This window comes from Pecten maximus, chromosome 14 (assembly GCF_902652985.1).
Source record: "Pecten maximus chromosome 14, xPecMax1.1, whole genome shotgun sequence".
Classification (NCBI taxonomy): domain Eukaryota; kingdom Metazoa; phylum Mollusca; class Bivalvia; order Pectinida; family Pectinidae; genus Pecten; species Pecten maximus.
In genome coordinates, this window is record NC_047028.1 from 24,243,300 (window position 1) to 24,269,321 (window position 26,022).

The 26,022-nt window shown below is 34.2% G+C and overlaps 1 protein-coding gene across 2 annotated transcripts in view; it reads left to right on the forward strand.

The window, feature by feature from the left end:
* The window catches only part of LOC117342921 (TSC22 domain family protein 1-like), a 65,397-nt gene that overhangs the window by 22,898 nt on the left and 16,477 nt on the right, over positions 1–26,022 (forward strand). The window contains exon 2 of one of the 2 annotated variants that reach the window (XM_033905221.1): positions 3,691–3,732. The exons of the other annotated variant lie outside the window; for it this stretch is intronic. Coding sequence (XP_033761112.1) covers positions 3,691–3,732 — 42 coding nt within the window. The remainder of the gene's footprint in view (positions 1–3,690; positions 3,733–26,022) is intronic. 2 annotated transcript variants of the gene reach the window in all.

Below are 26,022 nucleotides of genomic sequence, written 5' to 3' on the forward strand. Positions count from 1 at the left end.
AAGTCATGAATACTAAAATTGACAATTATATAGTTGGGATCAGATGAATTCTTCACTTAACACTATTTCTACCCATAGCACGTAACCTTAATTACACTGATAATATCTAGAAGAGGTGATATGTTTTAAAATCGTTTTAAAAATGTAGCTACTTGTAGACACTGGTGCGTATATAATACGTCTGAAAAGTTCTGATTAATGATGCAATGTGTTTTAATTTGTGAAGCTGATAATAAAATTTTAAACTAACTGTTGAAAAATCAAATACCAGGCTTTAGTTCTTGCAAACAGTCCTTAAATCAGGACTACAAATACAGATACCATTTAGCTTAGCTGTATGTCATAAATTTGGAAAGTTTCCATATTAAATTAGTGTTTTGCCAATGTTGAAATTGAAAATATTGTCCTGGTTTCCCCCTGAAGTTTAGTTTGGCATTGTATATTGGAAAGTTTTAAAAGATTTTTAAAGAAATAACCTTCTATAAGGTCAACTGATGTTAATTTTAAGTCTCCTGACCTCTGTTGTCAGGAGCACACAGAGTGTGTACTCACTGATCGCCCTTGTCACGTTTAAATAATGTGCTTTGATATGACAGTGGTATATCTACAACTGTCACATAATAGTGACCTGCTATATAACTCAGAACAAATGTAAACATAACTGATCGGATGTATAACAGTAACACTGGTGCGATGGTAACTTTTCACTGAAATCTTAAATGTAAGAGTTATGCCCCTTTACATGTTACAAGCAACAGAGGTCTGTTGAAGATGTTTGCTCCCTAATTCATGGGATGTCATGATGCAATTAATACATATGAAAACATGATTTAATTACATATATTTTGTGGGGTACTAATTGAATACAGATTAACTAGAGGTCTGGTTGAAGACAACAAAGTTTAGTGATGATTGCTAGGTGATGTTATGTCGCTCAAAGGAATGGCATAAATTATGTAATATATAACTTGGATAGAAGCGTGGAAATGACATAGGAAAGCCTTGGAAATATTATTTGTCCTGGAACAATATGAGGTCAGACGTGTTTGATGCTTGCTGATATACCCAGTGGTTCTCTTGTCACCAGCCTAGACTATTTTGAAAATGTGACTTAACCAGGATTTTACCTAGATTTGTGTGGCAGGTGTCATTTATGAAGCAGCAGGTGCTTTCCCTTCCGGAACACCTGGTCTTATTGTCATTGTAATATTTTTAAGGTCTCTTTGCAAAATTGTATTTTTCCTTTTTTAATGATTTTGAGTTAGTATTACAGTTGTTTTAAAAACAGTTATAAGTGTTCTTTGCTATTTACTCCAAGCAACAAAATCTGATAACTGATAAACTAGTTTTATTCATGAAAGATATAAACCAACAATATAAGCCTTTGTTCCCGTTTAAGTCCATTGCTCTCAGAAAATTCAAAAATCTAGCCAGGATTTTTTTTTTTTTTTTTTTTATGAGCACCTGTTACCTGGTTCTTTTCAATACACACATATAGGATAATATTGTACCATACAATTTACATACAACAGAATTATTTCTTAAAAGTCAACATCACTATATCTCATCAACTGCATATTATTTCTGTCTTTGAATGATTTCTGAAAGTTATATTTTGTACAAGAAAATTATTTTCAGTTTGTCAGGATAAAGTCCAGTTTGCTGTATTTCCTCAATGGCACCCCTAGACAGCTACGGTAGAGTTTGATCAATCTAATTCAGATACAGCTTAGGTATTCATCATGTGTGTACTTGTGACAAGACCATTGGATTGGTTCTACATTTGTGGACCTTGACTGTAAATTTAAATTCTGAATTTCAACCCAATATGGCATCTTCTGACAACTCTTGATGAAGCAAAGATATTCTGTAGATATATACTCAACTATTAGTTTGTCAGTTCAGATTTTTTATTTGTGTAAGTTTGGATGATTTGGAGATTTAGTGGTGTATTGATCCATATTTTCCTGTGTTTGAATGATCAACAGGCTTTCTTTACATTTCAGTTCGTATAAATGATTCATAACTCTACACAGAGATTTGTTTAATATCTCAAATACTATTAACCTCCCAGTCAGTAATTTATTAATATTTAATATTTCCATTTCCTGCTCGTCGCTAGTATGTCTGTACCTAATACTACTCTCCCATGCAATAATGTATAGTGCAAGAGAAACAACTCCAGGAAAAAAATAAACATGTGCATTATTATGGTGATCTACTTCAATGATCAAGAACATATCTTATCAGCATTACTTGTTGTATAAAGACAGCAATTTTGTTGACTGAATCCCCAGACAGTAATTATATAATACACATATAATCAAGGAGCTCTGCTGTTAAGTTGACAGGTCAGGCTGTCTTGTGATATTTTGTTGTCCAGTTGATGGTTTGGACTGGACAAATGCCTAATAACTAATAGACCTCAATTTTGAAATGAAGCATGATATTTTATGATTTAATTAAGTGATTGTTTCTTTTTCTGTTGATATGAAATTTACTTGAATTGATGTATTATCAAATTGATTAAATCAGATTTATTTCATCGAAACTTATCAGCGGTCAGGATGTGTATGAGTAATCAATTGACATCATTTTGTCTTCCTGGTAAATATGATCTGGATTGAACTGGCCCGTTACAAAAGGAATTTTATCTGAAACTTGCAGCATTTTTATCGGATAAGTACCAGGTAAATGGAATATTTAAGCCGATATGTTTTAAAATACTCCATATTTTTTTCTTTTTCCACTCAAATCTAACTTTAACTGCAAGAAACCAGATTAAAATTGATTTTGAAGAAATGAAGGAGGTGCATGCTTTGACTAAAGGGAAACAACTCTATCTGAACTACACTCAGAGAGAAGGGGCATAACTCTTGAAGTATTAGAAATTGGTGCATGCATACTACACATATTACTGGAATATCAACATATTGAAGACAATTTTTGTGTGTGACATTGTCACATTGTACACAGCAAGATATTTTAAGTTAATATAGTCATTTAAACAGAAAGAAACATCACCATATTGAAGACAATTTTTTGTGCGACATTGTACACAGCATAGCCATTAGGGCAAAATTCTATGCATGGTTGTTTGGCATTGTTTAAATCTGTGAGAGAAAAAGATTCAATACATTTAAGTTCACTTGATGGTATTATTTATTTTCCTTTGTGTCATATTAAAAGTGCCATTTATTATCATTAAGAATGTTATATGGCTTCATCTCATTAAGAAGTGCAACACCATTCAGTAATGCTGCTTTCCCATCATTTGTATCACACGATTTGTTAGACAAGTGAATGATTGAACCGATTGAAGGACCAGGATCAAGTTCTTTATTACCGTCAGACATTCAGCTCACCAATGAACAGCACAGATACACAAGTTTATTAGACACTTCACTTATGAAGCTGGATAAAACACAACGATGAAGGGAGGGGGAGGTGGGGACTAGAAAATGTACTTATATCTGTCATCTCCTCTGTTATAGTACACTGGTGGTAATTCAGGTATAAACTGGGTGATTCACAACCATGGATGGAGATTAGAAACTTATATCTACCATCCATTCAGTTATATAACCAATGATTATTTCAGAATTAGATTCATAACACCATGTATATAGAACCCACAATCCTTCATCATGCAGTTTAGTGATGATTAAGAAATGTTTTTGTAAACTACAGTGTCCAGACTAAGAATGTGCGGAACCCCTACATGTGGATGAGGTAAGGTAGATTCTGCTGTGTGTTGATACTAACATGGTTATCCCCCCAAACAACGGATTCACCCTACCTCCTGATCTAATCCACCCAACACCGCTGTTTTGTGAATTATACTGGTGCTCATTTACTATGTTTGCCTGTGACTAGTTAAAAAAAAAAAAATTGAAAAAAAAATCAGTCTGTTGCTTGGCTTGCAATGTATTTATTTTGCCTAACTAAATCTAAAGCAAGTTAATTTCAGATTTTAACATTGCATTTAAACCTGATTGTGAAAAACCAGTATGGATACTAATCAGAGTTAGGCTGGTAATTTGGTCTATGGCTGGTGTGTCTTTAATTGCAGAATGTTCATGCCTGGTAATCAAGCTCTCGGGGCTTGATGTCCCAAATGTTCTATTGCAATAAAAGGCTTATTTTCACCCATGAGCTTCATTTTGCAGAAAATATATCAATAAATAAAACAGATTTGTGACAGTTAAAATGGGATGATGGGCTTACTTTATTTGCTTTATTTTTAACATGTTTTATTTTGTTCGTTTTCTATCTTGCTTGAATATTCACAACAGCCTTGGACTTCTTTGTTATTTTGGATATTTTCCCAGCCACTGTTGATCACCCATTCTTGATCATTAATTAATATGAAGATGTTTAAATGAAAGAAATATTGATCTTAATTGTTGTGTTAAAGACTGTTTTCATGTACTATCTTTATGCACAAATCTAATTAACATAAGTTATGTAAATTTATTTTTTTGTATTTTAAAAGAATACAGTGTATTACTATCAGAACAAGCCAATTCAACCTGAATGTCATTGAGATTCAACCTGTGCCAACTATATGAAAGCCATTAACTAGGATTGAGAGGCGGGGTACAGAATGTAGAATGTAAACTTATAAGTTTTGCACTGGAAAGTATGGTATTTCAACCTGGAGTTTAATTTACATTACAATATTCTAGTCGCCATATTTTTGACCCAGATTAAAATATTTTTAATAAAAATGTGACATTACTATCTAATCTCTAGGTGAAGAGTCCGACCTTATCTTACATAAACATGTACACAGGAATCCAGTATTGGTTTATAGTTTTTAGACGGTAAATTTCATGGAGATAGTACAGGGTATTGATGAACATGTATTCTTATTAGATAGCAAGACTTAAAATTTTATGAATCTGAAGATTTTGAGCGTATTGGTGAGCATGTGTTCTCATTAGATAGCAGACTTAAACTTTTATGACTCTGTAGGGATTTTGATACAGCTGTATCTTACTTTTCTATAAAAATGTATAAACAATATTAGGTCCATGAGATGTTGATCAGCATGCATGTATATAAGCATGTATAACAGAAAAATCAGAAGTGTCTATTTGGTAAAATAACATTTAAAAACAAATTTCCGAATATGGACAACATATATATAATCAAGTGGAAAGTGGCCATTAAAAAGGCTTCCAGTTTTCCACAGTTGTGTTCCAGATGACCTTCATCTGGGCCAAGCTATAAATATAGACAAAACAACTAGTGTTAATGGCCTGTCTGGACTTTAGTAGAGATTAAACATCAGCGTGAAAATATATCCAGATCTGATTAAACTTCAATCAGAGTCAATATTTGTAGTTAAAAATGATTTACAAATAAACTGCATGTTGTAAATGATCCCCTGAATCTGAAATAATAATTCTTTCAAATTTATTATCCTGGCTTTTTAACAAATATTGAAAATAAAAATTTTCCACTTGGTTTTGACCTTGACCTTTATTTTCCATCAGCTGTTATCATTATAGATTCATAAACAGTCTGTTTATTCCTACACAGGTTTGTTTACTTCTGTATATAACCAGGAGGGAAGTCACAGTCATCCAAGTCTGTTACTATCCTCTGTGTATTAATAACTTTAAATGAATCGGCTAAACCAGCTGGGTTAACTGGTACTTTTCCTGCTTACATTCAGGAACTTTAAACAGTTTCTGAATAAACAGATAATCCAATCCTAATTAAGGGACAAACCTGCCTTTACCAAACAAAAAATGGGGCAAATTCAGAATAGGCTTCATGTTTCAAAATTATTTCTGTTGAGTAGTTTAAAGTGCTTAAAAGGTACGGGGTAGATTTTGGATTAAATAGCCGCCACACCCATTTAATCATCCTCACTCTTGTTCCAGGTTGGTGCAATGATAAGATTTAGTTAACACCCACTCAGAAAAAATGCTGGAATGAATGGCTAACTAACAAGGGTGCTTCTAAGACTTAATATATTAACTAAATATGATTGAAAGATTTTTTTCTCAGTATTAGGTTTTTTGTTTGGGGTAAATTATTTTTTTAAGAAAACACGGTAAATCTGTCTATCAAAATGAACATTGCAGCAACCTGATTACCTTTGATGGTAAAATAGACGATAATCCAGAATTATTCATCTTTGATGTTATGAATGTTGATGTTATGAACTTGCATCATAATTTTCTGAATTTTACTATGGTAAATATTGTGAGGACAACACAAAAATATCATCTGACATCAGTATAAACCAGCATTGAATTCACATCAGGTATCATAAAATATTTGTGATGAGAATACAAATATATTGAAATCAATCTTGTTTTCCTACAAATAGCCAAATTAAAGAGCCATGGCTGAGGTTATCAGCGGGCAGTGGTATTATGACACCCAGTATAATCCCACTTCTATTAGGTATTTAATGTAAAGGTCACTGAACTTTTGAAGTTATGACGACGGAGACGTTTTCAAATTCTGATTTCCTGAGCCTCTATACAAAATATCAGAGCTTCTTATACATTACTGAAGATTGGATAATGTACCGAGTCTTTCTGTTGAATTCTGTATAGAAAGGATATCGGACTCAGTGATTTAAATCATATTTGGGAAGGCGCAATATTTCTGTATACTATGCATAGAATTTTAAATAAGAAAATGGGAGTACTGTAGTTCTTTTGACATGTCAACAACTTTTTATCTCAAAGTCTTAAATTTAAGAACCTGCTTCATTAATTAGAAGCTTGATCATTTATAAGCATGTATTCTTGCTGTCTTCTACCAGTTTTCTGACAGTCGACCTCTGAACTACCAGTGTAGTTAACTGCCTGTTTTCCCTGTGTGTTACCTGTGTATATTCTCTATGATTGTATACTACTATTAATTGTTTACTACAGTATACCTGTACACAGGTGTTACCTGTATACTACTATTAATTGTGTAATACAGTATACCTGTATACTACCATTAATTGTGTACTACAGTATACCTGTACACAGGTGTTACCTGTATACTACTATTAATTGTGTAATACAGTATACCTGTATACTACCATTAATTGTGTACTACAGTATACCTGTACACAGGTGTTACCTGTTTGATCACCTGTGTATTGTGTGTATCAATTTTACCTGTAACTGTAATACCTGTAACTTACAGTTACATACCTTTTGTGTACTACCTCTAAGATATCTGAACTCTATAGCTATACCGTAGATATCAGCTATACTGTAGATACCTTTTAGATACCTGTATACACTGATCAAGGTACCTGTATACACTGATCACACCATGACCAGTTATCTTGACTATTGTCAACAGCCACCATTGTTATCCTTACTATTATCTTCTTTTTTTTACCTACCAACATGTAACACCTGTTCAAAAGACGTCACCACATTACTTTAGCTTACGTCATGCCTATCATATTATGAACATCAATGTAAAAGTGAGTGACGTTGATATTCGTATTGAAAGGTGTTTTTCCTGTGTAACCTCTGACCTTTTTGAGAGTTTGGTGGCCGATAAGAAGCAGTACCTGTATGACCACTGTATCAACATGGCCACAAAGTGTCACTGTTTTCTGTCTTGGAGAACTGCCTTCAAATGGTCAGTGGCCAGGCTCATGTACTGAGCACGGTCTTAAGTCGTGTACATCAGAAATAACCTTCAGGTGGTGGACAACTTCAGGTGAACAACTTATGATTTGGCCAAATTATTGTGCGTTTCCTATTACACTTACTGTCTCCTTCAATGATCAAGGTTCAATTCAGTATTCAGTTTAATTTATCAGATAAACAGTTGTTTTGATATTACTATAGTAAATATTGTGTTTTTGCTGAATTTATCCACATTATACATAGACTACATTCTGTGATAAGGGATCATTTGAAATTTTATTATTATTTTAAACCAAAGCAATCAAATTAGAATGTATGATGTCATTGTTGAAAATTGATACTTCCCACATAATATTATGGCTTTGTCTATTTAGGAAGTTGCATTCTGTAACAAAAACATGACAGTGATACTAAGGCGACTGAATAGTAGGAGTAGGTTCATTGACCAGCTACATCATTTTAGCTCACCTGGCCAGAAGGGCTGATTAGCTTATTATATACACAGAAATCACTGACAATGATGTGATGTAATGGTGAAACCCTGGAAACTCTCTGGAAGGTTAATGGCACCAGAAACTGGCACTAGTGCTGGGTACATTCTATCTACTGCCAATGGGCAAAAGTCAGAAATAGAGTGTCAATAGTATAAAAAATAGCTAGTTTCTTAGTAAGAATATATATATATATGTGTCATTGTGCCTGAAAAAACACTGTACATTCAGTAATGTGATATATATTTCAAGGTTAAGTTTGTCCTTCTACAACTTGCAATTGAAATTTTAGTATTTGGGGCTGAATACTAGCCATGGGTGTGCATATTAAATATTCCTTCACAAGACTTGGCCTGTATACCTAACACTGTAAAACACTTTATATTTTTAGACCATAGATTAACTTTTCAAAGGTCATTAGTTTATCGGAACATGACTTGACAAATTCCTTGTTAGTTAATACATCAAATTACAGTTGTAGCCAGTGCATTTGTTGTCAATGTGACTTGGAAAAGTTAATCTTTGTAAGAAAACTAGCCACCTGCATGGAATACAGATTAGATATATTTCTTAATGTATTTAGAAGGGAATGTTATGATGTTACCAAGGATTGACCTTCAAATGTCCCATACCTAAATGTACAGAAATTGACAATAAAATCTGCCTTCCTAAAATACCAACCTGAATTACCTTATAAAACCAGATTGTATTTCTGGATTTGAACATTATTAATTAAATTTTCAAGCTTTTGACAAATTGATTAATTTATTGATGATTAAATTTCTTTGTGGCCAGATCTTCTGATGCATTATTTGAGATCAGAAAGTCATATGATCTAGCTCCCATAATAAAATTTTCTTGACAATAAATTTTTTTGAAGTCGGAGAAGAAGATATTCCCAAAATTGATGCCTTATTAGAATATATCGAGGAAAAGGACAATGACTTCAAATTAAGGGGAAAATCCTGTCCGTACAGCTATCCATATGTTCACGAGACAATTTCGGAATTTTATCCGTGCATTGGAAAGGATATATAGATTATTACATGTTATATCTCAAAACATTCCGGTCTCCTGGCATCTTGATTAATATAAACAGACTGTTTTATTTTATTTTCATTGTTTTCAATGAAAGTGTTCCAACTTTTAGATGGGGTTGGATAACTGTTCATCAAATTTTAAAAAAATATAGCTAGTGTTCCAAATGGCCTTCATGCAGAGGTTTGTTTACAAACAAGGGAATGTAGCAAATGATTACCGAGATGTTTGTTTTCAGAATCACACGAAATATTTATGGTCGATGTCTATATCTCAGCCTCTGTTACATCATGTTCTTCTAAGTTTAAAACTTCATGCTAGTATGATTAATGGGTAGATGAAAAGTCTTTTTAGAATTGGTTTCTGTTTGGATTTTTATCAATACCAAACATGTCTGTCATTGTCAAAAGTTTCTGATATATCACTGTATGTTCTACACTGTCTGGAAATGATGAGAGGGAGATACCTTTTATGAGTGAAAACAAATAATTCTTTGGTTCATGTTACAGATTTTTTATGTTTCGGAAGATTTACCAAAAATATGTCGGTGAAGTAACTAAATGAAAAATGTCTTATCTCAGTGTTTCCTTGACAAGGTTGAATACCTTTGATTTGTCCATGATGAGCAGGAAATTTATCCAATTCCAGTACTTGATGAGAGAAGACATGCTTATTTCAATGAAAATGAGTTTGAACAAAGACCAAACAAAAGTATCGTATTGCAAGTTTTATCTTGGAATGTGTGGAAAATCAATTGTTTGTGCACGTGCCCATCAAAAAAAAATCTATAATATTGTTGGCATTTCTCCCAGTAATATCATACAAAGACTACAATAAACACCAATATCCCTATACATTTCATGAATAGACATCGTAAAATCTTGATAATACAGAATAAGATGTTGTGTGATGTGTGTTGTCCAGTTTGCCAACACCGTAATATATCAAACATCAAGTGTCATTTATGATTACGTTTGGTTGATAATGGACCAAAGATGTTCCCCTCAGAGATTTTGTTATGCAATATTTTCGGGAGCAAGTTGATACATATTCTTCAGATATGAAGTAGTTTTGATCATGTGGTAGTATAGAGGCCTGCTAGCTGGTGCCAACATTTTGATTTTTATGACGTCGCCCCTACCTATAATAAGCACTGACATATTTTATACCCCAGACATCATAAATTTTAGTCTTATTTGTAATTCACGATGAATATAAATTATGAACTTATTGTTTATTGATCAGAATTTTATTTGACGAAATAATTAAGCACAAGTACGTGCCACTCCACCTTAATTCAGGAAAGAGGATGTGTGTGTTAATTGAAACATATAAAAAAAACAACTTACCTTACTTATCTGTTAATATAATCTTCAGTCTTTCAACCAAGATTGTTTTAGCTGTTACAAAAAAATGTTTTTTCCCCAGCCATATTTCATATGGAAGCTTTTCCCTGAACATAGTTTTATTATAAAGCGCACCTCTCTTAGTGCTTATTAGGTCGTCTACGGTATTTATATATTAACAAATGTCCTATGTGATAAATTTACTGTCTTGCTGCCCTTGCCTGGTAATAAGCCCGCTCAGTCGGAATGCTAACAACTCGTGTTTTTGCCCTGTAATAAGTCTACCCCCTACTGTGTTGGCCCCCCTCAGGCCCTGGACTTATTACGGATAGATATGATAGGTCTGGTGCAATATTATCTTATCTTCTAGGACGATCAGTTTTGCTTTGTGATTAAAGTGAATTGTTCGAGCTTTTTTCAGTGTGTTTGAAAATAAAATATACATTTGGAAATTAAAATATCTGGAGTGACATTTGAAAATGGCTATTAACAGCAGCATATACCAACAAAACAGATAGCATCATTTTAGTGGAGATGATAAGGTAAAATATTTATGACTTTGTGTAATCTTTCCGACTGTTCCTCTTGCATTAATAGAATATAAAATCTCAGTTGGAAATGGAATTATTTTTAAATCATAAGATAATTTAATATTCGTGTAGATGTTTTTTGGGGTCTTTTATTTCTTTTTTTCTATTCAAGGTTCAAGAGAAGCTTAGAGGTACATACTATGAATTCAAATATATTTTTTGAGAGAGAATATTCTTCATATAAATTGTTTGATTTAATGTATTTTGGATGAATTACATATTTATCTGATGAAAGATGTTTTTCTTCGAATTTGATTTTGAAATCATTGCTTTTACTTGTATTGAAATTTGATTTTGTTTTGGCTTTTGTTGAGCCATCTTTGAAACATTGCATTTTATGTTATACAAGGAAATGATTCCTGACATATGATTTTATCAAAAAGATACTCAAAAACAATCTATTAATGGAAATTGAATCACAAGATTAGAATAATATTAACGTGTATTATATTGCAAAAGTTGTTGATCAAGTTTTCTTGTATAAAGCTTCTGTACATCTTTTATGGATTATTCCAAAATCTTTAGAGATTAAATTGGCTAGTAAAATCCATCAGTGGTATTAATTTGACTGAGGTAACAGCTCGGTAGTTAATATCACATTTAGTTCAAGATTAAGTTTGTTTGATAGTGTTATTTTCTCAACTGAAACAAGGAATAATGTTATTTCCTGCAGAAAACAAAGATTTGACCACGCCCTATTGACTACAGGGATGACATCATCATGTTAAAATTACATACACCCTCTCTTGGGTAATTACAGTAGAGATTTCACCCATGTACGTTTATTTATGGATCTGTGTATGTGTGTATAGATACCCTCCCTTGTGGTTTTGAGGTTTTGAATCAGTCTGACAAGAATCCACCCACGCATTCCCTCATGGCACCACTGTCATAGCACCACTGTCATAGCACCACTGGTCTGATAGAACCATACAGGAAAATACCTGAGGAAGGAGGAGGAGGCGATGGTGGTTTGATGAGTGTGTAGGCTCCCTAGAATTGTCAACAACATTCTCTCCATGTTTTGTCAACTTTTTAAATTTTACATCCTTAAATATTTTCTTAATCTCTTAAGATTTAAAGCTTTGATTAATGTAGGTAGTTTTCTTTAATCTCTACACAATTCTTGTCAGTTTTATGACCCGACTTTTGCATGAATTTCTGACGTTTAAGAGGAAATAATTAAAATTTTATGTATTTGGTATAAAGTTGTTCAAGATTTGAATGATCTGATCCCATGTATAAACCTATAACCACACAGTTAGTCATAGGCAGTACACATATTCAATATGTCATTTATAGACAGTTTCCTTCTCCATTGAGTTATAAATCATATATACATAACTATGAATAGTTTTTGTGTCAATTATCATAATGATAAGATGTTGGATCTTATAAAAGTGTTAAGTGAAATTCTTGGTGATGATGCAAAAATGAAAAAACTATTTCAAAGGAATGTGAACTTGTTTCATACTTCAGAGGGAGATTAATGACTAAATAGATGGTCAAATACTTAAAGGACATTGTTGATAAGTTCTTAATCAGGCAAAGTTTTGTCTAATCTTAAATATTCTGAATTATTCAATCCGTCCCCCAAAAAAATTAGCCAGGATGCTGTCCGTGTTAAAATTAAGGTAAGGTGTATTGACCATATATGGACATAGATGTATTATACATGATGATAAGTAATAAATGTTTTGATATTTCTTTTGGTAGACCAGATAATGTTCATATCTGAAATGCCAGGGTATTCGTAATCTACCATCTTTAAAAAAGAAATAAAAGAAATCGGACATATTTCTTACATTCAGAAGAAAAGGAAGCAAAAAGGGAAAGAAAGATGAAAACAGGTTTAGTACTTCATAATACATACTTAGTTGTTAAGTTGGCATATTAGTCAATAATACAGTTGGTCTTGTTAATAAACTTGATGATTGCAGACATAACAGTGTAGTGATCTTCAGTCATTGAATATTGAACCAGACAGTACTGTTTGTGCAGTAAGTAAAGTCAATGTGTTTGTAGGTCGACAGCTTTAAGTCATGACAGTCCCTTCTTATGAGGTTCTATCTAATAATGTTATAAGGTCTCTCATGGCAGGTTTTACTGTAGGGCCACTATGACAGAAAGTTAGTCTCTTAGAAAGGTTCTGGGGTAATGACAGAAGGATTGGCCTCTCAAGGCAGTTTCTACTGCAGCAGGGCTTTTTCTCACTCATTTTGGGAAGAAAATTAGTGATTTGGGAAGGATTTTTTTCAGGTGATTGGTGGTGTCTGTGGTCATTGGTGGTGTCTGTGGTCATTGGTGGTGTCTGTGGTTATTGGTGGTGTCTGGTCATTGGTGGTGTCTGGTCATTGGTGGTGTCTGTGGTCATTGGTGGTGTCTGTGGTCATTGGTGGTGTCTGTGGTCATTGGTGGTGTCTGTGGTCATTGGTGGTGTCTGGTCATTGGTGGTGTCTGTGGTCATTGGTGGTGTCTGGTCATTGGTGGTGTCTGGTCATTGGTGGTGTCTGTGGTCATTGGTGGTGTCTGGTCATTGGTGGTGTCTGGTCATTGGTGGTGTCTGTGGTCATTGGTGGTGTCTGGTCATTGGTGGTGTCTGTGGTTATTGGTGGTGTCTGGTCATTGGTGGTGTCTGGTCATTGGTGGTGTCTGTGGTCATTGGTGGTGTCTGTGGTCATTGGTGGTGTCTGTGGTCATTGGTGGTGTCTGTGGTCATTGGTGGTGACTGTGGTCATTGGTGGTGACTGTGGTCATTGGTGGTGTCTGTGGTCATTGGTGGTGTCTGGTCATTGGTGGTGTCTGGTCATTGGTGGTGACTGTGGTCATTGGTGGTGTCTGTGGTCATTTGTGGTGTCTGTGGTCACTCGTGTCTGTGGTCACTCCTGGTGTCTGGTCACTCATGGTGTCTGGTCACTCCTGGTGGTGTCTGGTCGCTCATGGTGTCTCTGGTCACTCCTGGTGTCTGGTCACTCATGGTGTCTCTGGTCACTCCTGGTGGTGTCTGGTCGCTCATGGTGTCTGGTCACTCCTGGTGTCTGGTCACTCATGGTGTCTCTGGTCACTCCTGGTGGTGTCTCTGGTCACTCATGGTGTCTCTGGTCACTCATGGTGTGTGGTCACTCATTGTGTCTGGTCACTCATGGTGTGTGGTCACTCATGGTGTCTGTGGTCACTCGTGGTGGTGTCTGGTCACTCATGGTGTCTGGTCACTCATTGTGTCTGGTCAATCGTGGTGTCTGGTCAATCGTGGTGTCTGGTCACTCATGGTGTCTGGTCACTCATTGTGTCTGGTCAATCGTGGTGTCTGGTCACTCGTGGTGTCTGTGTGTTATCCCTGGAGAATACAGACAAGGACATTCCTCCATTATATAGGCTATCAGCGGATATACAGTGTCTGGCTGATAACTTGTGTACTTGTTTCTCACATTATCATAATGTACTGATATTTTTATCTTCATTATACATCCACAAATATTATCTCCTTCAAGTCAGTATTTCATATACTGATAAATATTACATTGTTTTCATCTTTAGAATAGTTGTAATTTCTGTAACAATTCTACATTCATCGGATGTGAATGTCTGAGGAATTCTGACATTCCTGTATAAACATCCTGAAACATGTCCTAAAGATAGTCTATCTTGATCCACAATTACATATAGGTAATTATCTCTTTATCCTCCAGATGAAATATCTCACCTAGAAAAGGACACAAATTCTACCTTTCAGAAACAACCCTCTTATTATAAATTGCCTGCACTGAAACTAATGCAAATATACAATTTATATACATCAGAACATCAACTGGTAAAGTGGTTAACCAGGCAAAATGAGATATGTTAGATAAGTGATGAATTATTTAAAGACTTTAATTGATATATTAATATACATGAGACATTTACAATTTGCATAGTGCATTGAAGCCTACAAGATTATTTTTTTTCCAGAATTAATTAAACTGTTCTTGTTTCCATCATTGCTACACACTCATTGATATTTCGCTTTCAGAAGTATTATCCTCAATTAGTATTATGTAATGAATTCAGAAACAGTTTGGATGTCTTTGTTGTCCTATTTCAAAGTGGAAAACTTAAAAAGCAGTGATATTTCAGAAAGGCAATTTCATTTGTCATTAATAAAATCAGATGTGGAGGCAATAAAAATATATCTAAATTATCAACAATAACATACTATGTTATCATGACACACACACCCAAATATTCGGACAGATTCTAACATGTTTGTGGCCCATTGACTCAGTAGCATATATGTAGGACAATGGATGAAGATATAGGCCAATGCTTATGGTCAGTTGGATATAAAGTCAGACTTGTATACATGCAGTTTATTGAACTACAGCACTTTTGTCACATACATTCCAGAGAATATCTTGGAACTTACTTAATTGACTACAAGTGCCAAAAATGACAGTGTTGTATACTAAATGAAGATCTTATGTCCCTCTTTTGCAGAGTTATTGCCCTTGTATCTTGCTTACAACTGCCACATTTTGTTTGTAAATATCTATAGCAATTATGCTAGGTACAGAGTTGCTGCCCTTTATATACATTTGATGCTAAAGCTTATTTAAGTAGGATAACTATAAATTGATGACTATGCTTTGTTTTACAAAGATGTATTTTGATAGTATAGAATGATAAAATCACAAATAATTTAAATTTTGATGATGTAAGCTTTTGTAGCTTAATTGGCATCACATTGAAACGATTTGATAAAATAGTCTAGATTTAACAGAAAAAAATCTTTCAGTTTTACTTTTAAACTGTTATTCTAGTAAATGTCTACTAAATGATACACAGATTCATCACTGTTGTATATATAACTGATATCCTTTAGGTAGTACAAAGTTCTTCCTCACTTATTTTGATAAAGACTATCATTTCAGTGAAGTCCCAGTCAGATAGCAAGGGCCTACATGTGCTAGCTGTTAGTTTTCTACTGTATTTTCTGTATAGTGATTTTTGAGAAATAACACTGTATGTACCTCTATTTAAAACTTAAGGCAAGTATCTCTATATAGCAATTAAAATGCTTACTATATAAAGAGTTGTTGTCCTTTCTTTAAATGCTGGTGCAAAAATTGTTTTAAGTATGTTACTATTGTTTGCTGGGTACAACTTGCTTTTCAATGATGTATTTTGGTTACTGGATGAGAAATGATAATATATTGTTTGTTGTGGTATTATTGTGATTTCTATAACATTTATGGCAATATGAATGTCGGACCTAGATATCCTGTCCTGTGTGAGTAATAATATAGTACACTTTGATTAGTTAACAACTATGATGTGTTACTTAAGTCCACTTAAGTGATACTACGTAGAAAGGATGAATGAGCTAAAACAAATCCTGTCTGTACTGATAACCACACAAGGATCTCCTCCAAACAGGACAATTCTCACTATGAACAAGTGGAATAGATCCGGGGCTGTGAATCATACAAATTATCAAAGGGGCGTCGAATACTGGACTGGGTACCAGGCAGCCCAGCAATGTGTCTGATGATACTACTACCTAATAATGAATCGGATATTGTGTCATAATTTTCCTGGTAATTACGTGCTTTCGGTAAATAAATGAAGGACATTGTTTTCAGATTATCCATTTGAACTACGCATCATGTGTTTGTAAAATTACAGGGAATTACAAAATAGCCTTTGGACCCATCAAGCCAAAAGAAATAACTTACTCACATAGCTAGTACAAAAGATTTTATATTTAAAACATACTAATTTTGATTTGATATTTAATATGTGTTCAGTTGTGACAATAACTGTACAAAAGAATTCAGGAGCCTGAGGGCTATAAAAACAATGGAGTATATAAAAGTATAGCTGCAAACCTTCTATATATGTCTTGTCTGATGACAAAATTATCTGTCGTGTTTAAGTTGACACGACAATCACCAGAATACTGATATTGTCCTAGCTGCAGCTCTTAGACACGACGGATTATAAATTGCACTGTCAGGAAGATATGAATTCTTATAAACAATTCTTTAATAGAATGCATTATTTCTGGAAAATTTATTCATGAAAACTGACAATTGAAGAACATGACACTTGCCTGTTGCTGGATGATGTTTTGTGTCCTAGAATATTTGATCCAATTTGACATCAGGGTGATATACGTCTGAGGTCTGCTTTACCAATAGGTTGATAACTGGTAAAATGCTAATTCTTGTTGATATCTTTATCGGCCATTTATTTTATTTGTCTGGGAACGTAGTAGTCATGACAGAAAAATTGTTTTAATGGTATTGCGGTTAAATAAACCAGTTATAATATACAGCCCTTGGACTGTTAGTAAGTTATGATAAGGGATAGCTTTTAAAATATTTTTTTATTTCTACATCTCGGAGTGTAGATCTATACATAAACAGTTATTTAAATGGGGCAGGCAATAACTGGTTTGTTTTTCTCCAAATACCTTTACCAACCTTCACCTGCCTCATGAATATACATATAGTAAGGTGATAAGGCCCCATGATTTGATTGGCTGACAGCTACTTGCAGTAAGCCTGACTCCACCCCCTGAGAGATAAAGGTCGATGTGTATTGTATATAGACACACTGGCTGTGTAGCAGGCCTGATTTGAGAACTACCTGTACTGACGAACACATGTGTTGCGTTGTTGTTTACGTTTATCGCTAGATATATATTGTTTACTTTTCTTTGCCAGTGGTACATAATTCACTTGACTGGGAAAAAGACACTGACTGCCGTTTTATATTGTTGTCCACCAGAAAGACAACATTTAGAACTGTTTATTTTGTGAATAAGCCAGTGTTTTAAGCATGTCAGGGTTGTTCTATTTCACTCGGTGTTAGAGCGAACAGACCACAAGCATCTCACCAACCATCAATACAGGAAATCTTTTTCTGGACTCGTAGTTATCCAGATTTCAGTTTAGATAGAAGAAAAATATCAACCAGACTTTGAAATTCAGCAATGTGCTCTATGACAATGTTGCTGAGCATGGATCCACCCCTGTCATCACCAAACCCTGTGTTCCAATATATGGACTTACAGTCAACTAAAACGGAAGTGGACCCTGTGTTATCAGTTTTCAACTGTGTCAAAAACTTCTGGTAAGCGCCTTTGTGATGTTATAGTGATACAAGTGTGACCAGGTGTCTGTGCTGCCCTCTGGATTACTCATTAAGTAATCTTGTGATATATTGTTAATGTCTGTGGTAACTTAGATTTGGCAATACCCTCAATACATTAATCATTAAGATTCTGTGATAACCAATATTAAGCCCAAGCCAGTACTTCAGCGATACCCTCCCAAACCCAAGACTGGCTGGGGTACATTACCCAGATAAACCGGGTTTAACTGGGATTTACTGTGTCAAGGAGAACCAATCTGCTCTGTAACACAATAAATGTTATTGTTAGAAAGATATTGCATAATCTGCTTATAGTTTGATTTTAAGCTATTTAATCAGCGTTGGCCAAATTTCAAGGTCTGACATATTGGCTAGGAAAAAATTATTATGATATTTATAGTAATGTTGTCATGCAGATAATCCAGGAAAGTACTTGGGGGAATTCCTGTCCACGCCTATGTTACAATTTTATATTAAACTTCCTGGTTTGTGTCCCTCTCATCAATTATTAATGATGGAATATATCTATCAATATCTGCACTGAAAATACAATTGATACCAGATTTCTATCTATCAATTTCTGCACTGAAAATATAATTGATACCAGATTTCTGAGTAAGTTAGATTTTCCTGGTAACATTACATCATTATGAAACTACATTTCAGTACATGGTCGATGTCTGTGTATATAGATAGGTCTGTAGTGGAGGGTTAAAATGCTAAAGAGGGAGGTGAGGTGTTATCAAAATTATTCTTATCTGTGGGGCTAAATATAGTTACATAACAAGAATGATCTAGACCAGGGTTTGTGTACATTTAGAAATCAGTCTTTGAGTGCATGAGTGTGTGTGTAGACATGCAGGGGTAAGATTGGGAAATGAGGACGAGAGACTCCACGGATGTCGAAATGGTTTAAAGCCATTCTGTCAATTTGATGTTACATCAAATGATGAAATAAAGAAAATTCACATCGAAGATTTCAAAACATAATAAAAAGAAATATCAGAGATTAAAACATATCAGTTAGGGCCCCATGTCTATAGCTAAGCTTCATGTTATTTCATCATATTTTGTTTTTATACAAGTCAGGAATTCATGTTGCACTGCTCATACAATAATCAATAGCTACACTGCTGAATGGCGCACACCTGTAGCCAACGGAAAATCATGGAATTCTCTAGAACGCCAACACCCAAATAAACCATATATATATATATATATATACTTATGACGTATGAAAAATTGACCCTGACAAGTGGATATGGATTCATTCTTCATTAATACCAATTATGTTCAATTCAATTATGGCTTCTACATATTGACACTGGGGTATTTTTCCGTCTACACACCAGTGTTCCAACCTGTATCTGGTATTTTTCCACAGCTGGTAATACCAACACCTATACATCTCTCTCACACCTGACCATACACATGTAATATAGAACAAGTCGGGCTGACTGGTAGGGTGGTCCTGTTATGTGATACCAAGAATTAGCGGGGGTATCCTTTCTAGGCCCTACTTAATGCCTATTGTCGGGGACAATAATGGCATGACCATTGATTTTTGTGAATTCAATGTGGCGGGCTAAATATAAAAGTTGCAGTTTTAATACTGCTTGGGGAAAAATCAATTATGTAGATTTTCAGTATACTGTCACAAGTGTATGGTGATCGTGATGAAATAACATCCCATTCATTGATCTAGTATATGAACACTAAAAGCTAAAGGTCTATATCTGTTTTATTACCTTCAGAATTTACATGATGATGGTACTGTCCGTAAGATAAATGTGTGACTAGGGATATATAGCAGTCCACCACATTAGTACAGACCAGGGGTAATCATGGGGCCATGTATGTATAGGGTGTCGGATATTGCTATAAATTTTATAAGCTATCGTCATCTACCAGATTTTCCATAATGCTATTTTTTCATTTGTGTAGCAAAATCAATGTAAATCAATTCAGCATTTTGTATCTAACTTAAAAACAGAAACGGATTTAAAAAGATTTCTAGAGAGTGCAGAAAGGTCAGAAAACCCAGTGTAAAATATTCTTTCAAGGGGAACAAGAATCTCTATGTCTAAATAGTTAAAATAACCAGATAAAGTTGTAATATATTACTGAGTAAAGAACAATGGGTAGTGGTCAAGAAGGTGTACCTCACAGCAGTAGGTCAAGAGGTCACCCCTTGACCAGTGATTTATTGTAGAAACCAGCAATCCATCATTGTGTGGTGTTATAGGCCAGTGTGTTCTAGGACATAGTATACATAGCAAAAGTGGACATTAGGTGACCACATCATTAAATTAACGGTCTCATATTTGAATTTTATTGTTCCTTTCCTTTGAAGTCTTGTCATAAAAATTACCAGCTGGTAGGTATATGCATCAAGAATGAAAAGTTACAAGTTGGTATAAAATGTTACTGTCTAGAATAAAAAGTTACAAGTTGGTATAAAATGTTACTGTCTAGAATAAAAAGTTACAAGTTGGTATAAAATGTTAACATCTGAAATAAAAAGTTACAAGCTGATATAAAATGTAGATGGAGGATTGGTTACATTATTGTTTTCGTTATACAGAGGATGTGTGTATTTATTATTTAGATAATAAAAAAAATCATATTGATTTCCCTGTGTGTGAATTCCAAACAATTAATAGCATTGCAGCACCATCTGCAGGTTTTCTATTGGCAATAAATATATCTGTCGATATTTAAATTTATGTTAAAATTGTCTGGTGTAACTGTGACGTGGTATATAACTGTATTATTGATGGCTGGTGATCAGACACACCTACATAGCTGTAAACACCCAGCTGTAATATCAGTTATATACTTCAGTTACATAACATTATCATAATAATTTTAGGCAGAAATTGCAGAAACATCAATTTTCATAAAATCAAAAATTATTTAACATTTACCTACATTTTGTTGTCCTTTGTAAATTTTCCCATAAGAAAAAAATATATATCAAAATAAGCCTCTGTGTTTTATTTCAATTTAATGATCAATTTTGAAATAGTAAGAAAATACTGGTTAACAAGTAAGCCATCCTCAAACTTTTTATGCTTATATAGGGGAGGGGGGCTAATTTGAGGATAAATACAGTATGCTGTTTGTGCAAAATTATTTTTTGTGCAAACTTAAATTGCAATAATGCACATATGCATAAGCCAATCAGATCACCATCCATGAAAGCTGTATCACAGTTGTCTGGGAGGTCTGAGACAGTTTGCTTCTACAAATGAGCAATAAAAGAATTGCAAACTTCTGTCAAGCAATGTGGCAAAGGAGCTTCCATATCCTGAAGGGCACCTGCTGAAAAGCACTGGTGCATGCTCTGTTAAAATGATGAAATTACTTCATTTTGAAGCAGGGGTTCTGGTGGATAGTAATATAAAATTAACATAATACAGTCTACATTGTGATTGATGGGCTTGTCTCGAAGGAAATTCAAGGTGATTGATATGCTTCTCTCACTGAATGTTCAAGGTCATCGGTCATGAAATGTCAGTGTGGTCTTGCTAACAAGACCAGATAAAATACAGCTGTTTGAAATTGCAAAATCATTTATTACATTTTTTGTTCAAGAACTTCTCAGGCAGAATTTAATAGTTAGGCAACAGATTTGTTTATGTAGTTTGTAGCAGATTACGTTTGTGTTGATAAGAACATTTAAAATCGTTATCATTTTGATGGCTAGACTGACCGCTGCTTGACCGGTCTTGACCAAAGTCACATCAAGGTCAAGGCCCTTGACTATCTGTACAGGTGTGGACAATTTGTTTATAAATGGGACCCATAGGTGTTCTGAATCAATAGGACCAGTTATATATCCTTACTTTGTAGTGGTCAGTTGGTGTTGTGGTGTATTAGATCAGAGTGACCACTGAGTGACCAGGGTTGATATGAGGTCAGGGCCACCCTACTTAACCACATGTAGATATCAATGGTATTTGTTTGAATAGAGATTGACCACAAGGTCAAACTAAACATTGGATAACCCTGGTTGGCAGCCTGGAATTGACTTCACAGGCCCAGCTTACAAATAGAAGTCAGATTAAGATATTGGAGAATAAGGTGTACTTCAGAAATTATATGTTTCTATATCATGAGTTTAAAGGCCCTAAAATTATTGGAAATGATTGTACATGTAGTTCACAAGGTATGTTTGCTACTGAAAATGTCAGAGATGCACAATAGCTTTGGGTTTATTTTGCTGAAATGTTCAGTTATCAGCAAAATACATACATAAAAGTCAGTGTGTATTGTCGAGGATTCGGAGTGTTAAAGATAAAATCATCTCTTATTCTGTACAGTTTGCTGGGCAACATGTATGATTTCACTTCATCAGTATTGTGGTATACAGTTACAGACTTTGTATCACTCAACCTGTTCTGTGTTGAGGTAGTGTTAGCTGTAATAACATAAGCACACTGCGATATTGACACTCGTGATAATTGTCCTATACTTCATTAATATGTATTATTTTCAGAGAATGAATTACACAACATAAATAACTAGATATCATAGAAAGCTTACAAAATTCTCATTACATGATCATGATCTTCCATTATGGCTGAAGTGCATGCCAGCCTCTGTAGCTCTGTTGAATCTACAAACAGTAGAACTAGATCGCCTAGGAAAGAAGCTCTTCATCTCTGTGAATAGCTGGCACACAACTGTTGATGTAAGGGGCGGTATCCTGGTACCTGTGAATAGCTGGCACACAACTGTTGATGTAAGGGGCGGTATCCTGGTACCTCCCTCCCTAGGGTAGAGCAACAGTTGCTGTTTGGGTGTTTTCCTAATGACACCTGTGTGACCTTGACCCCCAGATCATGGGCGTGTGCATACTGTATAGACTTACCATATGTATTACTGACATAAACATCAAAACATTTTTTTTGGGGGGGGGGGGGGCATTACGATTAGTTTACTTTTGCTTCTAGGTAATTTCATTTTAATCAAAAAAGTTTAAAATTGAAATTATTTTTTTTTTTTAAAGAAATATAATCTTTTCTTTGATATATTTAATGTACATTTTGATAGTTTGAGGATTCTTAAAATATGAGAGCTCATTATGTTATTATGTCAGCTAGAGACCCTCTTTAGCTTTGATATACAAGCATGCCCTTTAAAATCTTCAGTTGGAAATTTTTTGTTGGTAAAGATTACTAAAGTGATCATGAAAACACTAAAAAAAAGTTAGAAAATTGGCAGTATATCAAATTTGAACATGTATGTATTTGTAGTGCATGAACTTGGGCTGCCTTTGAAAACATATTTAATATAAAAGCGAAAAGATTCCTATCAATCTGGGTAATAACATGAATTATGTGATAATATATTATTAGAACATTAATTCTAGGCCCTAGTGTATATTTACTCGGGTATAATAGCATTTTCTAGTTAGGTTCAGTAGCTTTCCAGACCCATATCACTGATCCAGTAATATTTATTTACCTTTTGATAGATTTAAAGCTAAGTTGTATTACCTTTTAAAACACAATACATGTAGTGTTAATGCCAGAACTGTATGCTTTATAAGATTTTATAAACCCTGAACCATTTCATTGTTAAAGTTTATCAATATCACAGTATAGGAAATTAAAACTATACATAAATTGGCATCTATTTCAGTGGGATATGATAAATATCGGTTAATCTTATAACTTTATTAACAGCATTTGCATATCATAGTAGTTACAGATTAATTAATTTTCTGGGCTACAACCTGTTTTCACATTACAAGGATTTAATAAGATTGATGATCTCAGACTAGCAATCCTTGTTCTGTTTTGGCAGATAGAGAATTAGGTCAGAGAAGAGAAATAGGACGTTAAATTTTCATGTCCAAGAAGCATGATATGATATTAAGTCCTTGAGAGTGCGCTACAGGTGTAGCAGATAAGAGGAAACAATAACAATGACACAAGGAGTCATTTTGCTACCAAACGGCCTTGAACTTGCTACTGGTTTATAAAATATAAAACAGGCGCCATGTTAAAAGCTTTGTATAAACTGAAGATTTAAAGGAAAAGTGGCTCGAGATTAAAGGATTAATTTTTGTTCAACACTAAAGTTTCATTGGCAAGAAAAAGATTTTATATAAGATATGGTTCCAGTCTAAAATTTATTTCTCTTTTCAGCTACTAAAATCATCGGGTTAATTTTCTACTTTAAATCTTGCTATGCTGATGTTTCTTCGGCAGTACTTTTAGCCACAGTTAGACAGAAAAAGACACTTATTTTACTGTAAAATTTGGCAATTATAGGAAAAATCTGTAATTAGCAAGTACAATCTAATAAACATATGAAAAATGAAAGTTTTAATTCAGTAAAACCTTGTATAACTGTAAGGTCAGACTAAGGTTATAAGCCCAGGTTTGTCACATTTTACATATCAATATTTCCAAGGAGCTGGGGCAGAAATATATTGAATTGACTCCGTCAATACATCTTTAATGTTAAGACATGAAAATACAGTAACCTTTCATGCCACCGTATAAATATATATTGTTGTCGGTCAAAGTATACTCAAGTACATAAAAGTAAAGTAAATATTATTTGTAGGGAAAGAAATGACCAGTCACTTTAAAATTAAATGTGTTCTACATGTATATAATTACTTGTACTGGTGGTGAAGTCTTTATATATGTGGGGACTATTTTTACTGCACACAGGTCTGGGTCATAGTATTTACTGACCAAAGGCCTACTGGTCATTTAACCCATAACATTTCTTTAATTGACCGCTTGGACTGATGTTAATTGGCTCAAGTCAGATCTAATTCCACCTTCAGAATTTCGCTTATGCAAGAAGAATGTATCATTAATCATAGCTTGTTGCTGTGTAGTATGTTTCCACTTGCAGTAAAGAAGCGTGTTGGAATATTTAAGTAGAAATGGAAAATTATTTCAGCATAACCTGCAGGCCTGACAGCAGACCTTAGGTATTAATAGCACCTTGTTTCCGTTAAAACAGATGAAATTTAGTTTAACATGAATAGTCACCATATATAAATAAACCGGTGTTATGAACTTAAGGTTGTCATGCTTAATCCAAAATTTTCCATACATGCAGCCATTAATATTCAGGACAATCTTAATATATTAAACGTTTTTGGGGGTTTTTTTTAGAGTAGATTTGGACACATGCTACATGTGATTCATTTATGCTGCCATATATATAACGGACGTTCTCTCGTGGCTGGCAGTAAGTTATGTGACTGGTCATGTCTATTTTATGCTGTTTTACCTGTATGGCAACTTTTCAGTTGCTTTCTGACCCCAAAACAACTTCTCATTCTTAAAATTTACACATTCAGTGTAATGAAATGTTGACTTAATGATGTGTAATGCTTTTACATATTAAATATTTCATAAATATGATGATAATATTATGCATGGAAGACAACTCATTTTAGAATGATACGCATCTGAGCTATCTTAAGTATTAATTTGTATGCATTTTGATGTACTGGTTTGTAGATCAGTTTGTCGATTGAAACTTGATGGGTATTATATGTATAATCAGTTATGAAAAAGATGGCTAGTACACAAAGTTCAACATGTTGAAAGAGACGGCTAATACCCAAAGTTCGACAGTGTCACTGTCTCAGATAAAGGACAAGTGGTATATGTTTGTTCTCAAGGTCATTCTATATAAATAAACGAGATGGTGTCAAGTTCAAGGACACCTGTAGTTTCACTGGGTGTTGATCATGTTCTGCCCAAGGTCAGTCACATTTACAAGGTGTTGTTGATCCCAGGACAATTGTTTAGGT